Genomic DNA, 16,927 nt, shown 5'->3' on the forward strand with positions numbered 1-16,927 from the left:
AGTGGACACCTTCTAGCATCCATGTCCCGACTCATCTTTGTCAGCTCTCAGAAGAACAACTTTCCCCTGCCCCCACCCCAGACGCCTGTCACCCCTTGCCATTTAGGTATTCCGCTTTATGTTTTAAATAAATACTCCACTGATTTATTTTGGGGGATTATAAAAATAATACATGCACACCATAGAAAAGAGAGAAAAAAGAATAAAGAACACCTGGAGATAAACAGTGTGAAGGGTTTGGTATGTTTCTTCCAGCCCCTCTCTATGAGTGGCAGTGAACACATATGTATATTTACAGAATTCTGAGTCTGCACTGTTCACTCCCTGTTTTTTCAGTCCACTTTATGTGGGTATTATTATTCCATATGATCGAAAAGGGAAACTGAGACAGTTTCAGAGGCATGACTTTTAGTGAATTGTCAGTGTTTGATTATCATTGATCGTTCATTTGTACAGTAAAACTGAAGCTCCCACTTGAGAGTTTTGAAGAGCTCCCTCACATCCCCTGTCACCAACATACCATCCCAGCATGCAGGGAGCAGCCCTTCCGGGGAGGGTGCTTGGGCAGGGTACAGACGCCTGAATAAGAGGAGTATTTAAAATCACTCCCATGTTTATGTGTATGTGTATGTTTAATGTCTCCACTGAAGCTAAGGAGGGAGTGTTGAAAAAAGAAAAGCACCAAATTCTGGTTGACAACGAACCAGTGACTATTTTCCTGGAACCCACCAAAAATCCAATAGAGAAGAATATGAGACCTGGAATGTCTCAAGTGCAAACACCATCACAAGAACGGGAGAGGTCTGGTGAGAAGCATCCAAATGAAGAACATATTCCTAATGCTGTGGATTCCTGTGTCCAAAATGTGAGTATTTGAAAGAAGGAGCCAGGTATGCGCTTGCAACCTCCTCTTCAGTCTCTGTACCTTTTGTTATTGGCCCAGCAACCATCAACTGAGGACTTACTATGAGGGGGGCACCGTTTTAGGCACTGGGACACAGAAGATAGCAGGTCTCTGCTGGGTGTTGGGAGGTACATAGAAAGGCAATAAACAAATAAAATAAATAAAACAATTTCAGAGAGTGATATGTGCCTTAGAGAGGTACAGGGCCAGGGCGAGTTGGGGAAGGAGGTGGTGCTACTTCTAACCAGTAGTCTGAGACAAACTCTCCGAGGTGACGTTTGGCCTGAGACTTGATTTTTTTCTCAATTTTTCAAATTGTTGTTCAATTACAGTTGTCCCCATTTTCCCCCCATAGCTCTCCCCTGCCCTGCCCACCTGCCCCCTCCCACATTCAGTCCTCTACCCTCCACCCCATGGTCCTTGTCCATGGGTCCTTTATATACATGTTCCTTGACTTGACCCTTCCCCTGGCCTGAGACTTGAATGAGAGGGAACGAGCGATGTGAAGAGTCATTTGACAAATCAGTATCAACTGCCTACTGTGTGCCAGGCACTGTCATGGGAGTTGGAGCTACAGCCAGGAACACACTGGACTCTGCCTTCAGGGACCTCACATTCTAATGAGGGAAATAGACAGTCATAGTAAACAAATAGATTTATAATAAAATGTCTGCCAGTGGTAAGTGCTAGGAAGAAGAATAAAGCAGGACAAATGACAGTGACAGGACCACTACTTTAGTATATCCGGAAAAACCTATCCTATGAGGTAATGTCTGAGTAGAGACACGCTGAAATAAGGGAGCTAGCCTAGCTAAGTGGATTTCTGTGGGAAGAATGTTCTAGGCAGAGGGGAGCACAAGAGCAAAGGCCCCAAGACCGGAGCTTACATCCTGAGCACCAGGAACTTCAAGGAGGCAGGCCAGTGTGGCTAGAGGGCAGTGAGTGAGGGACAGAGTGGTATGAGAAGAACTTGGAGAGGTACTCAGAAGTCAGGTGTTTGGGGATGAAGGTCAGAACTTTGGCTTTTCACTTAAATGTTGGGGGATTCATCATGATTTTGAGCCTGGGGAGCCTAGTGTGATCTGATTTCTGTCTCTAAAGGATCACTTTGGTTACTGTGTGGATAACTGATTGTGGGAAGGGGCTAGAGTGGAAGGTCAGAGCCCAGCCAGGAGGAGTTGCAGTGGACCAGGTGCAAGGTGGTAATGGCTTGGACTCTAGGGTGGTCCTGATGGCAGTGTAAGGAGTGGCTGGATTCAGAAAGCATTTTCAAGGAAGATCTAGAGGAAGGATATTACACGCAGAGGAAATAGCATGTGCAAAGACCTTGAGGGGTAAAAAAACATTAGAAATATTGCTTTTATATTATATTCAATTTGCCTATCTTTTTTTAGCCTAATCTAATGTGCTTGTCTTATACTTGAGTTTCTAAAGGCTGAGAGCTTAGAGGGTCCAGTAACATTGCATGTAGTTAGGTGTTTAGTTAAAAAAAAGTGGAGGGGGAGGGCACAGAGGGGATTGAAGATGAGAAAAAAACAGTAATGGGAAAAACATCCTCAGATTTATGACTCCCTTCCAAGCTCACAGACTCTTTTGTGAGAACCATAGCAAGTTCTCAGAATGACAAGTGCCTTTTCTCCACTGCTTTCCCTAAGGCCAAACAGATAGTGGCAACTGTAAAATCCAGACTGTTAGTCCACAGTGCCTTTTAAAAATTCTCATGCCCAGCCCTGGCTGGTGTGACTCAGTGAATTGAGTGCCAGACTGAGAATCAAAGGGTCGCCGGTTCCATTCCCAATCAGGGCACGTGCATGGATTGGGGGCCAGGTCCCCAGTAGGGGGCATGCGAAGGGCAACCATATATTGATGTTTGTCTTTCTTTCTTTCTCCCTCCCTTCCCCTCTCTCTCTAAAAATAAATAAATAAAATCTCTAAAAATAAATAAAATAAATTCTAATACCCAGACTCTACATTTACATCAGGCTCACTGAAGATGTGCCTGGGCCTTGGCTTTTTTTTTTTTTCCTTTTAACTTCCGAAGTGATCCTAATGTGCAGACAGGGCTAAGAACCTCTGGGCTATAACGTGCTACATCCTGTGTAAAAAGGATTTGAAAGTCATCCTCTGCTAAGGGAGGACATACGTAGCAGTTGTTTCTCTAGTCTTTAGACATTCTCTTGAGAGGAGACTGTAGGCCTGCATGTCTGAGAGATTTCATTTCTTCTTTTGAAAATTTCAGATCTTCCTTACCGTCACGGCTGAACTGAACTGTAACCTGTTCTCTAAAGAGCAGAGGGAGTGCATAACCACTCTCTGCCCCAATGTCACAAAAATAGAGGGCTACAATGGAATTGAGAGAGTGCGTGGTGACTTCCAAGATATTGAAAAAATACATGGCTTCTTGAGTGAGCAACTCCTAAAAAGTGAGCGGAAACATGAATCATCCCCTTTGACAACAGAGCGGGAGCCACTCCAGCAAGGCCAGAACAGTTGTGTTTCTCCCTCTGAACCAAAAACCAAGTCAGAAGGAAAAAGCAATTGCTATGAAGTTCCCTTGCTTCTCTTTGAGTACTTCAAATATACCTATCCTGGAAAAATGGACTCAGTAGAGAAAAGATTTGGTATGAAAATAAAAAGTCGGGAGAGTTCTCCTGATATGGTCTCTTTAGATTTCACCTCAAGTCAATCAAGTGACATCAGATCAGCTGAAGAGTCTTTTATCCATGAGTTTCAGCAGAGCATAGGAACTATGAAGAAGGTATGTGTTGCATTGGCTGACAGTAAGCAGGCAAATAAAATCAAACAGAAACTGAGCTGCCAGTTTCAAAAGCTTTATATAAAGGAGAATGGAGGAGAATTAATTCTTATGGGTACCCATGATGATGTTTCAGCTGCCAGACATTTTATTGCCTCCCAAATTTCTGAAAGTCCTGTCGAGGCTCCTGTGAAAATATTGACTCTGTGTACAAGGAACAGAATTGAGGTTGACACGGCACAGTACAAGCTTTTAGAAGCTGAATTACTCCAGGAGATATCAGAGATAGAACAAAAGTACAACACTCAAAGGAAGGTTTGGGAAGAAAGTCAGAAAACCTGCATTGTATTTGAATCTAAGGACAAGGAGTTAGATCTGTCTGTGCATGCTTGTGCAAGTTTCACTGATGCCTATCAACATGTCTCATGTCAGCTGGTGAGAGAAGTTCTTCCATTGAAATCTTTGGGCAAGGAGAGGAAGGACTTATATGGGAGCAAGTTCATTGGTGACTTTAGAAATAGGCATCCAGGTGTATACTTTGTGCTAAATCAAGAGTCAATGATCTTTATTGGGTTGCCAAATCATCTTGCAAAGGCAAAGCAGTATGTCTTAGGAACAGGGCGAATGTCCCTGTTAGCTGGACAGAAACGGAATGAGGATCATGAAACACCGATGGACATTGATGGGAATGATTCAGAAACAGCTTCACCAACATCCCAGCACTCTGCCAGTTCTCAGGCGTCGGGAGTGGACAAGGAAGAGGACATATGTGCCATCTGTATGGAGCCCATTAGAAACAAGCTAGTACTATCAAAGTGCAAGCATGGATTCTGCTTCCCCTGTATCAACAAAGCCATGATGTATAAGCCAGTCTGTCCTGTGTGCCAGACTTTGTATGGTGTCCAGAAAGGGAATCAGCCAGAGGGAACCATGACTTTCAAGGTCCAAAAATATGCACTTCCAGGTTATGAATCCTGTGGCTCCATTGTGATTAATTATTTGATGAAAGGAGGCATACAAACAGTAAGTGTTTCTGAGATCCATTGGTTTCTTTCCGGTGTACTGAGCAAAGAGACTGTGCTGTCGCCAATGAGTGGATTTCCCAGGGACTTATTTCCATGGTCATATGCAATGGCTTTAAATAGTGATAAAAGTAACAATCTTTGCCTATCACTTATGTTTTGTGTTTATTAAGGGAGAGAAAGGGTGGGTGGTGACTGATCATGTATTAGGGTGGGGAGAGCCAGGAAGGTGGATGGCATTCCCAGCATGCATTTAGGAAAAGAGGAGAAATATGAATTTATCAATACTTTTTTTTGGTTTTGATGACTTCTATCTGCAAATGAATATATTTGTCTGGGTAGTGGAATTTAGACTCAGGAGTGTGTTTATGCAACATTGCTTTGTCTTCATGCAGGAAGAGCACCCAAACCCAGGAACTCCATATTCTTCAACACAGCGAACTGCATACTTGCCTGATAATAAGGAAGGACGGGAAGTTTTGGAACTGCTCCAGAAAGCCTTTAAACAAAAGCTAATTTTCACAGTGGGGGAGTCTCGAGTTACAGGACTCCCAAGTGCCATTACATGGAATGATATCCACCATAAAACGTCCATGACTGGGGGACCGGAAAGGTGAGAGCCTTTTGAAATAAAATGATTGCTAAACAGAACTTAGAGCTTATAAGATATGGCAGCTTGAGGATATGGCTATGAGGGACTCTTTACAGCAGTGGGATTGGGTACAGTACAGTATTTTGAGAGATGTTAATCTCAAAGGCAGATTGGATTCCATCACCTACTCTCCCAGCCACAAAGTATCATACAGTTACTAAATTCTGCATCAAAAGGCAGGAGGCTTCAAAATCCGAGATGAGTGACATCTCAGGTGACTTGATTTGAGGTTTCCTGTTTATTTGAAGGGTAGGTCCTAGGAACATTATTTACTTTGCCTCCTTTTAAGATTATACTTTCTTCTACCCATTCCTTCCATCACTCCATAGAGATCCTAAAATCACTTGGCTAATAGTACTCTAGAAAAACTCTTATTTAATGTTGTGAAAGTTGTCTTATAGGCAATCCAGTTGTTCTCAGTGAAATTCAGATACAATACCTCAACCTATAGTACTCAAAAGGGTCCTGAGACTTTTGCAAATTTTCCAAACTTGAAAATCCTCCTGTAGCACACACTACATTTTTATATATAAAATATAAAAATATATACTATACTATATTTTTATATATAACATATGTTATATTTTTATATATAAACCACTTATTTCAATATAGTATGGTATAACTTTATGAGAGTCACTGCTGACCACAAGCTGAAAATACAGAATGTCTTGTTGAAAGGCAGATGCTGGGCAGACAGCTAGGCCCACTGACTAGGACTCACATTCGCACACTAACAAGTGGTTATAAGTCATTCACCTTCAGGAGTGCTTGTTAATGTTTGCAACACAATATTAATGCCAGCAACCTACTCTACATATTCTTTAAAACCCTGTGTGATGACGCTAAGGGGCTTTTCCTTCTGCAGCTATGGCTACCCTGATCCTCATTACCTGAAACGCGTCAAACGGGAGCTGAAAAATAAAGGAATTGAGTAAGGAGACTGCTGGAAGGATGTCTGGAGCCATGCTTTCGAAAGACATGGTTGAAGGAGCAGAGTAAATATCCTTATGTAGAAAGACCTTTTACAAATGTTCGTCTCAAGGGTTCATGGAAGAGTAAGAATTTGTTATCTGTCGTTTTTGGAGTGCTACTTTTTATGGAAGACAAAATCCCCAATATCTGTGTGACTTTTGCTGCAGGGCTGTTACGCCTCATTCTTGAGTCATTGTTGCAGGGAGGAGGGGATGGCGGGTAGTGGACCTAAAGTCATCTTCTGTGCTCTGCAGTCAAAACACTAGCTGCCACTCGATTCTCTTTTTATTGCCATCTCTGGGGTGGTCCTTTAGTTTTTTGTTGGTTGATTTGCCTTTTAAGTACCGTGAAAGTAAAATCCTAGTGTGAATGGGGGAAGTAGGGAGGCGTTGGTTATGAAAAAATTAAGACACATGTTCCCCTCCTTCATGGCCAGAAAAGTGACCAGGAGCAGAGATTGGGCAACCTTTGGTAATAAAGAGCATAAAGCTATTATTTTTCATGACACAGAGCCTGGTATACAGTTGATACTATATTCCATTTTTTGGAAAAAAATTCCAATTTTTAATACATTTTTGGTACCAGACTTAGGTGGCTAATACCACAGCAGAGGAATATATGCTCCCTAAATCTTTGTCAGAGACAGGAGTAAGGAAGCCATTTCTGGAGTCCTCACCACTGATTTGGAAAACTGAGTTTCTTATTTGGTTATCCACATTGCAACCTCCCTCCAAAAATGATGAATAAGGTGTTTTTTTCTTTTCTTAAACATACGCATACACACACACACATATTTGATCAGAGGGCAATAGCTAATATTTACTGTAGACATATTTTGTCCCCTTTATAAGATCTTTACATTCGTGTGGTTGATACTACTAGTATCTCCATTTTATAACTGAGAAAGCTGATGCACGGGGAGGACACCTTGGCAAAGGTCACATAGTTAACAAGCGGAAGTGCTAGGATTTAACGGAGATAGCCAGGCTTCAAGGCTTCTGTACCGCAGTGTTTCTCCTCCACAAAGCTTGATGAGGAGTTCCCATTATCCTGGGCTTCTCTCAGCAAATTTCCTCTGAAGAAGTCTTATTTGAAGAACTTAAAAACCCAGAATCTTTTCCTTTGTCTGGAGAGTTGAGGAAGCTTAAATTAATGATAGGCTTTTTTTTTTTTTAAATCAGATGATACATTTAAATTTTGGTGATTCATTAAAGTCTTTACCATTATGATTAGTTCTAAGCTTTAGCTAAATTTGCTTCAAATGAACTCAAGTTTGGTTCCTGCCAAGGTCCAGATCCTTGATATAATGCCGTGTGTGCATAGGCAGTTCAGCGGTGTGAGCAGTCCATGAGCCTGTGGATTGCTGCTTTTGCTCTGTGGAAGGTATTATCACATGTATCTGCTTTCAATAAAGTTACTTCCACATTAGGAACAGATTGTCTGTGTTCTTTCCCCATTCCTTTTTTCTTTTCCCTTAGGTTGAGATTCTGGTGGTTTCCCACAACATATAGAGTGTACAACAAAATCACTTTTGACTTCACTATTGCCACTTTCAGCTGCGAAAATCACATTTAGTATTATTTTTCCTTAACCCATAGAGTACTACAAAGGTAAGAGCACATTGTAGGTTTTGACTCTTCTCTCCTTCTAGAGAAAGCATCTACAACACCTTATCAAACTATACCTGCCACCTTCTTGCCCCTAGAATTTCTGTTTCACCTTTTCCAACGTTGGTGCTAGAATACCCAGGTGGCTCACTGGGCACCAGCAAATCAGGGCACCCTTTTCTCCAAAGAGAAAGATAATTGAAAATAATATTGAGGTATTTGATGTTTTCCTAAAGATAGTAAGCTTCTGCACCCAGATCCAATGTGTGGGTTTCCCCCCACACACATCCAAGCAATTTTCTGACACCAGCAAAATGTCCCACAATTCAACTCAGTTCTGACACTATCTACCAGGAGAAAATATCAGATTCCCCAGGTTAAGGGCTCTGTCCCTTAAGACTGCCCTATATTTCAGATGGCAATAATAAACCCTGGTTGTTACCTGGGCCTCTGCTGAATAGCTATAGATCTTAGGTTCCCATGATACTCTCCTTGTAATTTCCTAGAGCAACACCCAGAATTCAGGGAACCAGTTTACTCACTAGATTATCTGAGTATTACAAAAGGACATGACTTGGGGCCCTGGGGTGTGTGTCTCGGTTGGAGTGTCGTCCTGTACGCCAAAAAGTCGTGGGTTTGATTCTCGGTCAGGCCATTTGCCTGGGTTGTGGGTTTGGCCCCAGTCGGAGCACATATGGAAGGCAACTAGTCTTATGTTTCTCTCATGCATAGATGTTAAGGGTGGTCAATGAGGTGGGCTATGAAAGAATTCACAAAGAGAAGAAAAATGCAGAACGCAAAGCTTTTTATTGACTTTCCAAGACTGGAAAGGGGCATATTGTGGAGAGATGTGTTAGCTTCAAAAGGTGGGGGCTTTGAGCTTTTATTGGATCACAACTGGATTATAAAAGGGTGGGGGGGGGTTGCTGTTGTGTGGCCCCTGGGCTGTTGGGGGTGTTTTAGCACAGGAGATTTCAGTTGGTTTTGCAAAAGCTGCAGTTTGCTCCAATGTTAACTTTTGCCTTCCTCTGTGGGGGAGGTTAGTCACACTTTGTTCTTGCTTTCCAATAATTTCCAGTCCTGGGGACATAAGCTCAAAAGAGGAAAATAGTAGTCACATTTAACAAGGTCATAGGCCTGCTTGGCAAATGGAGACACCAGAGCAAACAGCACATGCTTTATCCTTTCAATAGATGTTTCTCTCCTCTCTTTCCCGCCCTTCCCCTCTCTCTAAAAATCAATAAGCGTGTCCTCGGGTGAGGATAAAAACAAAGATATAACTCAGGAATGACCGACCAGATGAAAGAGATGCTCAGGGAAAGGGCATGGAGCGGGCCACTCTGTCAGCACCTTCACTTGTCACCAACGCAGAAGCTCTCTGAACCCCGTCTTTTTGTGGTTTGATGAAGACTTCATTTGTTACACAGGCATGGTTGAGTAAATTATTGGCCATTGGTGATTTAACTTAATTTCCAGCCCCTCCCACCTCCCTATAGGTTAGATAGTGGAGCTGAAAGTGTCAACCCTCTCATCAAAACATAGTTGCTTCCTCTGGCAACCAGGCCCCATCTATAGTCACCTGCTTAATATGAGTCACCTCATTAACATAAAAAAACAGCTTTATGCTCTCAGCCTTCAGGAAATTCCAAGGGTCTTAGGAGATCTGTGCCACACAAACTGGGACAAAGACCAAATGTATTTTTCTTATAAATCCCAACATCACAGATAGCATTAAAGCAGTCATTAGGAGAAAAATCAAACCTTAGTGGTACTTCCTTACATTGATCTTACGGTGTAGTACTGGGTTTGCTTTGATTTCCATATGCGGGTTCGGCACTATTTTCTTTTCTATTGATAAGAGATCTGAGTCCTTTAAACACGGAGCCTTAGAAAAAAATCCAGAAGTTAACACCTTGTTTGGGAGGTGCAAGCCCAGGTCAGTGCAGGTAGGGACAAACAAAACGAGAAGTGAGGTCAGCTAAAATGCAACAGGGTACAATGCCATGGGTTACCACCCCGGCTACTACTTCACAAAGAGCTGTGAAAAGACACAGCAGGTTTTCTCCGCAGCTTTATTTGCTTGGCATAGGAGTTGAAAAAGACTGCAGAACTCATTTTGTTGAAATGCCTTATTTTAAAGAGGAGGGAACTTAGTTTTATTTCCTGGGAAAACAACAGACAATGTAGAATGTATTACAGTTAGAGTACACTCAAGTGTCATCTTAGTGGCACCTTTGGCTTCTCCCTCGTGTCCTGCATGTCTGTCCATCACCACCAGTCCTGCCTCTCCTTCACTTTAAATCTCACTACCCAGTTGACATGTCCAGAGTTCTGTCACCAAAATGATTAAAATACCCACTAAAAACTCTCTCTGTCCCCAACTCTTCCTCCTCCCACTGCAAACTATCTTTTGAAAAAAGTAGCTCTGATCTCATCACTCCTCTGAAGATGTGCCTTCAGTGATTCCACGATGCTCCCAGAGGAAGATGGCAGGGCAGTGAGTGGCAAAGTACCTCCACCCCAGGCTGAGAGAGGAGGAAGAGTTCAGTTCCTCCCCCGGCACCTGTCCCTGACAAAGCAGGAAATAATATTAAATAAAAATAATTTATACAAAATGGTTCATACAAAGAGCTGTAGAAGAGGGAAGAGATGCCTCTGTGAGAGACTGAGATGACTGGAAGGGCCAGGAATGAGGGAAGACACCGCCACCTCTCCTAGTCCCTAAAACAGAGCCCTCCAGCTGCCCAAGGCCTGGAAGGGGACTTTGGCAAGCAGGGGGAGGGCAGGGGGGGGCAGAAAAGGGCCAAGAGGTCCTCAGGGGGCCAGGCTGGTGAGCAGGCGGGCAAGTTTCAGGGCCTGCCCTGCCTGCTGTGTCACACACTGCACCATCTCTGGGGCTGAAGTCCGGGAGGGGTAGCCCAGGGCAGCCCCCTTGACGGTGAACACAGGAGCTCACAGTGCCTGGCCCAGTGCTGCACCTGCAGCCCTGATCTGTGTTAGTGAGGGCTGGAGGCTGTCAGCCAGCCCAGTGTGTCCCCAGCAGACATCAGGGGATGAGCAGCCACCAGCACCCACTTGCCACGGGGCATGAAGAAACATGGGGGCTGCTTGACCCAAGTGCCCGACAGCAGGGCTGCCTGCAGTGCTGAGTGGTGGCTCTGGCACTGGTCTGCACAGAAGCACAGGAGCTGTAGGTCTCCAGTGGGCAGAACCAGCCAGTCCCCTGTGGAAAGGACCTCCTGCTACTCCCGTGGCCCCCCCGCTCCAGCAGTTCAGGATCCCAAGGGCAGGCCTTACCCAGGGGGCTAGATCTCTGAGAATAATGATTTAAAACCAAAAATGCTACACACTCTAAGACTTTATCTCTTTTAATCCTTGCAATAATATGGAGTTGTTGTGGCTACACCCATTGTACAGATGCCATTGACTGACATTACTCGACTGATAAACTATAAAGTCCACAACTTAGACCTAGAAGTTGTCTAATGGCAACCTCTGTTCCAAAAGGGTGACATAAACCCGAGGCAGCTGTTATTTGCCAACTCAAGATTGCAACCTAAGGCAGAAGCTGTTTTCATAAAAAACGAAAGGGAAAGCTCTAGGCTTTTACCAGCCTGCTGGGTGGGGCAGGCCGGCAGTGGGGGTGGATGGAGCTGAGGACCTCTGCCCCCGGCTCCCCGCTGCTGATGTGACTGTCAGTCCCGGGACCGAAGCCCGCACCATCCTCCCAGCCCCGCCCGCTGCCAGGGCCCAAGAGCTTGCACACTAAGTTGCAGGAGTACTTTCAGAGCCAGAAGAGCCCCAGAGCCTCAGAAGAGATCCGGAGGGCGGTAGCCTGAAGTCTGCTAGGAACCGGGCAACCCGGCTTCCTGGCGCTCTTCCTCGAGGAGGATGGTGAGGGGCTCCGGCAGTGGGAGGGTGAGGAGGGGGCGGCAGAGCTGACCCACCTGGCGCCCGGTACAAGCGGCACATTTTGCAGCTCAGGGCTGCAGAGACCCTACGTCCCTCAACACCCTCTCTTCTCGGGAGGTGCTTAACACCCTGACTCGTCCCAGAAGAGAGCAGAGGGCAGGGCATGTTTTCTGTAGAATGTCTGAGCATGTCCCCCTGAAATTTTAAAAAGTTCGTTGTGAATTAGGAATATTGGTCCTTTATCTTTGATGTATGTTATGAGTATTTCCTTTCTGTTTGTCATTTGTCTTTTGAGCTTGCTTATGGTAGTTTTTTCCCCACACACAAACTTTTTTTTTTATGTAGTAAAATTTACCAGTCTTTTGTTTTATTACATCTGGACCCTAGTCATATTTTTAGAAGTTTTCTCCTGCACCCAGATTATCATGCCCCATGCTTTTTTCTATCCTTAAAAAATATTTAGATCTCTGGTACATTTGGAACTTATTTTTGTATATGGTGTGAGGAATGGGTCTAATCTAATCTTTTTTCTGAGTGGGTGTCCCGTTGTCATACACCCAATTAGGCAAATCCATTTAAATCCCTACGTGTAGAGCTCCCTTTCTGTTTCATTAGTTGGGTTTATTTAAAAGATTACCACTGCCTCAGTAACTTGAGATACAACCATTATCATACACCATGTTTTCCTGTGTCATTTGGCTGTTTCTGGAACTTCTGTTCCACTGATCTGCTTATACATCTGTTGCAAAGAGACTTTGTCCTGTATTGTAATGTCAGGGGATGTTGTGTATATTAACACCAGAGCTGGTCCCCCTAACAGAACTTTTCCTCTTCAGTGTTCTCTCTTTTTTTTTTAAGATTTTATTTATTTATTTTTAGAGAGGGAAGGGAGGGAGATAGAGAGAGAGAAACATCAATGTGCAGTTGCTGGGGGTCATGGCCTGCAACCCAGGCATCTACCCTGACTGGGAGTTGAACCTGTGACACTTTGGTTCACAGCCCGCACTCAATCCACTGAGCTACGCCAGCCAGGGCCAGTGTTCTCTTAACTGTTCTTGTTTGCTTGTCTTTCCCCATGAACTTCAGGACTGACTTCTGATTTATGTTCAGTGTCAAAAAAATTCATTGGAATTTTCATTAGGATTTCATTAAATTTATAAATAAATTACAGACAGCTGACATCTTGAGATGGTGTAGAGATGTTCTAACGAAGAACAAAGGTGGCCATTTCATGCATCCATGTCTACTCATTTCGTTCTGGAAATTTAGAAATTTTACCACCCTATGTGCCACTGCATTAATTTGTCAACCTGCATTTCTTGAGTATCTGCTAGGTTATAGATTTCTTTTAATTTTTATTGTTATGGTTTTTATGTGACTCCATTTAAATTGCTATCTGTATATCTTGTTTCATTAGTTGAAAATTTTTCACCTTTGTACAATTAGTTAAATAGATATAGAACTTGCATTCTACTACCATTGGGGTGTGTAAAGGTAATATTTTTGACTTACTAGGGGTTACTATTATTGTGTTTGGGTGTTTATTATGAAGTACGAATTGATGCGAATTGATGTCTAATTTTCTTCATGATGAAAATTAACTTCCCAACAATATTTATTAAGTTACAATTTATCTCTTCATTTTCTTGTTCCTCTTAATATTTCATATGTTAAACTTTTTGATAGATTAAGGTTTATGTTTGGAATGTCTATTGTATTCTTGTCATATTATCTATTCTTAATTTAGAAATGTTTAGTTCTGTAATTATTACTTTAAGATGCATTTTTAAAGAGACTATTTTTTAGAGCAGTTTTAAGTTCACAGTAAAATTGGCCCTCTATCAAGGGTTCAAAACAATAAAAAATGGAAGTTTCTATTCTCTTTATAAAGTCTATCAATATCTGTCATACTCAGTCTTTTTGGTGAATCTGCAGCATTTTTTAACTTTGGTTATCTCTGTAGATTGCCCTTTCATTATGCAGTCGCAGAAACTTCTTTCTTTTCAGTAACAAGTTGTAGCTCTATTAATTCATGTCAGCACTTGGGCATCATCATTTACTGTCATGTTTGTTATGTTTGTTTTCCTGTGATCTGGTGAGTAGATTGGACTTTACAAAGCATACTGTTTAACTATAATATTTCTAAAAATAAGGCAATGAGTAAAATCTATTTTTCCAAAGTATTTAAAACAGCAGCAAGTAACATAAAAACCAGAGCATTTCAAATGTCAAATCAGATGTAAAACTAACACCGAAGTGTTTCTCTCTCCCTAAAAATTGCTGACTTGGAAGGCCGCAGTGCAAAAGTAATACTTTTTAGAAGAGTAAAGTGAATGAAATGGAAGTGGATGAAATAGATGAATTTCCAAAAGCCCCCTCATAAACCTCCCTGTTGGTTGCATTTTATAATATCCTTTAAAAATGGTATTCGTTTAACTTCTGTCAGGTTATTTTGAATTGCTCATGTATCATTGTTTGTATTTGTTGAATCTGTAAGGGCCAGATTTTTCAGAAAAAAATCACTTCTCCAATATTATAATGAACGTCAATGGGAAAATCAGATTAATTTTATAAAACTTCACTGCAAAGGGACCATGAATGGAATGGATATGTTTCATTAGGTGAGGATCAGCTCCGCTGCAGCCATGAATGTCTCATTTTTCAGTGAGCTGCTTGACAATGGTGCCATTTTAGGGAGTAGACACATCATATTTCAGAGTCTCATTAGTATCAAGATTTCTTCTTGTGCCATTTTGTCTGAAAAATGTCTACCTTTCATTTTTCATTTCTTAGTGGTGGACACCTACTTGTCCAAAAAGCTTGCCTTCAATGAAAGGCCCATCTTTGTGTTTCCCTATTATGTGTCTTTGGACACAGCCTTGCATGGAAGGGAGAAGCCCTTGAGAAAGTTGCTGGCACCATTTTTGGTGGCCTTGGATCCTCTCATGTGGAAGAATCTTACAGAGAAAGCATCACCTGATTGGAATGAGAACTTCTAAAAGGGAAGGAACTACTATGAGGTATCATGGCCCCAAGTCAGCTGTAAGGAGCTAGAGGTAACACTCAGGTCTGCAGCCACCCAGTTCACTCAAGGAAGAACAAAGGTCAATATCATCAAGACCTGGAAAGGAGATGTTTCTAAAACAATTTTCTCATATCATGTCTAAATATTGTCACCAAATTGAATGTGAAGCCAACACGGTCTGGGGGTACATAAAAAAGAGCATAGAGGATGATAGGATTTTGATTGATATGTTCAAAGAGATGGTCATAATAATAGGTTGGAGGATGTGGAAAGAACTGTAATACAACTAAAGAGCAGCCAAAACATTGTGACAGAGAATGTGGCTGGTTCTCCAGGAAGGTGTTCTAAGCTTCACATCAGTGCTTTGAAAGAGTCTATACCCAAAGAATGTTGAGTGTGGGAGATAATTGGCAAATCTTTCATCATCAAAGGAGAGTGCAGAGTGAAGAAGACAGTCCCTAGCAAGTGAAGAGGGTTGCTCCAGAAGCCCATTCCCTGCCTGTCTGCAGTTTTCTGTTTGTTACAGAAACTAGAGTATAAAAAATTCTCCAAGACTGTTTGAAGCAAAGAAAATTCATATCCTTTTTGAGTTAGATTCGACATGGGGAATACACTTCACTACATGGGTTACTACTGACCAAATGATGGCTGTTGCCTGAGCTCTTTGTTGAGAAAGATTTTGAGACCGTGTCTGGGTTGATTGAAAAAGAGTGCTGCTACCAGTGAATAGTGTCTGTCACAGGTGCAAGGGGTGGTGGGGAAAGGTGACATGTGACATGTTTTCAGCATGCAGTTCCTCTTCTGTGAAGAGCAGATTCAAGAACTGTGTCTTTCATTAGCTAGTAGTTTGAGCAAGTAGCTTCGTCTCTTTGCACACCAGTTTCCCTTTGAGGAGAATGAAGCTTCTGTGCTGCATGATCTGTGTTGACTCTTTAAATTTTAAAATTGTATGACTGATTACTAGTCAAACTAATAATGCATTATTATGGAGAACTACAGAGTGTGTCTTGCTGTGGGTTTCCCCAGAAGAGGACCTGAGACAAATTCAAGCACAAGTGATTTAAATAGGAGAGTCAAGGACACTGATGGGGTGTGTTATTACATCTGTTACCACTTAATCCCACTGGGGAAATCAGTGTGAGTCCTATCTGGGAGGCAAGGCTGCTGGGATAATTTTACACCAGCTCCTGACAATCGTTGAATGAGGGCTTGAGGACAAGGGAGGGCCGCTTAGTTTACCTCCACTTCCTCTCTGCTTCCTCTGCCACACTGGCAAGCAAAGCAGACTTTGGCACTACATAGAGAAAGTCTGCAGGAAATACAGTTGGCTATATGACTGAGGGGCCCTTAAATAGTAAGAGCCAGAGGAAATGGACCAGGTCTGCTGGGCTAGCATTTTTGGGGGAACAAGTAAAAGAGCTCATTGTCAGTTGGGGTATTAAGTACAATCAGTACTCAAACACCGTGATAATAAATTACTTGCTTTGGAATCTTACGGCTGATTATAAATTGAGTTAGAGAAGTCTGTGAAATCTAATAGTTATTTTTTGTTTGGATACCTATGAGGAAAGTCTTCAGGTAGAATCACCTGGTAATGCAGTTTACTGCTTTCTTCACAGTCAGGCAGCTGGAAAGATCGCCTTTCGATCGGAAATGTTCTAGCCTCAACCCAAACCAAAGAAGGTCTGAACCTCGTGTTGATAAGAGGAGATGTTTCATATTTCTGTGTAAGTGGTACTATTTAGTAAGTCTACGATACGGTCTTATTAACTGGTTCTGTGATTAAATGTCAACCACTAAGATCATATAAATTTGAGACAGTAAACCCTCCTGAGGCTCATGCAGTGCTATACTTACCATCTTCTATATTCCTCTACCTATGCTTATGTGGAGAGATCCAAGTCTAACCACAAAACGGGTTGTGCAAAGTCACCTCTTTTATTTTTGAATAAATTATCTTGACCTACTCTCAACCCAATTCTGTCTTCTTCTCCTGTTCCATCAGCATTGATGGTGAAAACACTTGTGTATCACATTATATCATCACCCTTCACAAACACACCCTGTCGCTCCCG

General features: G+C 42.4%; 2 protein-coding genes across 5 annotated transcripts in view; both read left to right on the forward strand.

Annotated features, from left to right (window-relative positions):
- Positions 1-622: 622 nt before the first annotated feature.
- Positions 623-6,271, forward strand: DTX3L (deltex E3 ubiquitin ligase 3L). Its single transcript, XM_028504646.2, has 4 exons — positions 623-865; positions 3,144-4,682; positions 5,077-5,294; positions 6,202-6,271. Exons 1-4 carry the CDS (start codon positions 623-625, stop codon positions 6,269-6,271), a joined length of 2,070 nt encoding a protein of 689 aa, XP_028360447.2.
- Positions 6,272-11,634: 5,363 nt separating this feature from the next.
- PARP15 (poly(ADP-ribose) polymerase family member 15) overlaps positions 11,635-16,927 on the forward strand; it is a 30,617-nt gene continuing 25,324 nt past the window's right edge. For 2 of the 4 annotated variants that reach the window (XM_036018186.1, XM_036018185.1), the window contains exons 1-2: positions 11,635-11,809; positions 16,472-16,579. In XM_036018186.1, the coding sequence (XP_035874079.1) occupies positions 11,807-11,809; positions 16,472-16,579 (111 nt within the window). In that variant the 5' untranslated portion in view covers positions 11,635-11,806. The remainder of the gene's footprint in view (positions 11,810-16,471; positions 16,580-16,927) is intronic. The other 2 variants (XM_036018184.1, XM_036018187.1) reach the window with 2 other exon arrangements.

This window comes from Phyllostomus discolor, chromosome 2 (genome assembly GCF_004126475.2).
Source record: "Phyllostomus discolor isolate MPI-MPIP mPhyDis1 chromosome 2, mPhyDis1.pri.v3, whole genome shotgun sequence".
NCBI lineage: Eukaryota > Metazoa > Chordata > Mammalia > Chiroptera > Phyllostomidae > Phyllostomus > Phyllostomus discolor.

Coding starts and splice junctions, on each gene's coding strand:
- DTX3L (XM_028504646.2), top strand. CDS start 623: ATGTGTATGTTTAATGTCTCCACTGAAGCTAAGGAGGGAGTGTTGAAA. Junction 866..3,143: donor TGGATTCCTGTGTCCAAAAT/GTGAGTATTTGA, acceptor TGAAAATTTCAG/ATCTTCCTTACCGTCACGGC. Junction 5,295..6,201: donor ATGACTGGGGGACCGGAAAG/GTGAGAGCCTTT, acceptor TTCCTTCTGCAG/CTATGGCTACCCTGATCCTC.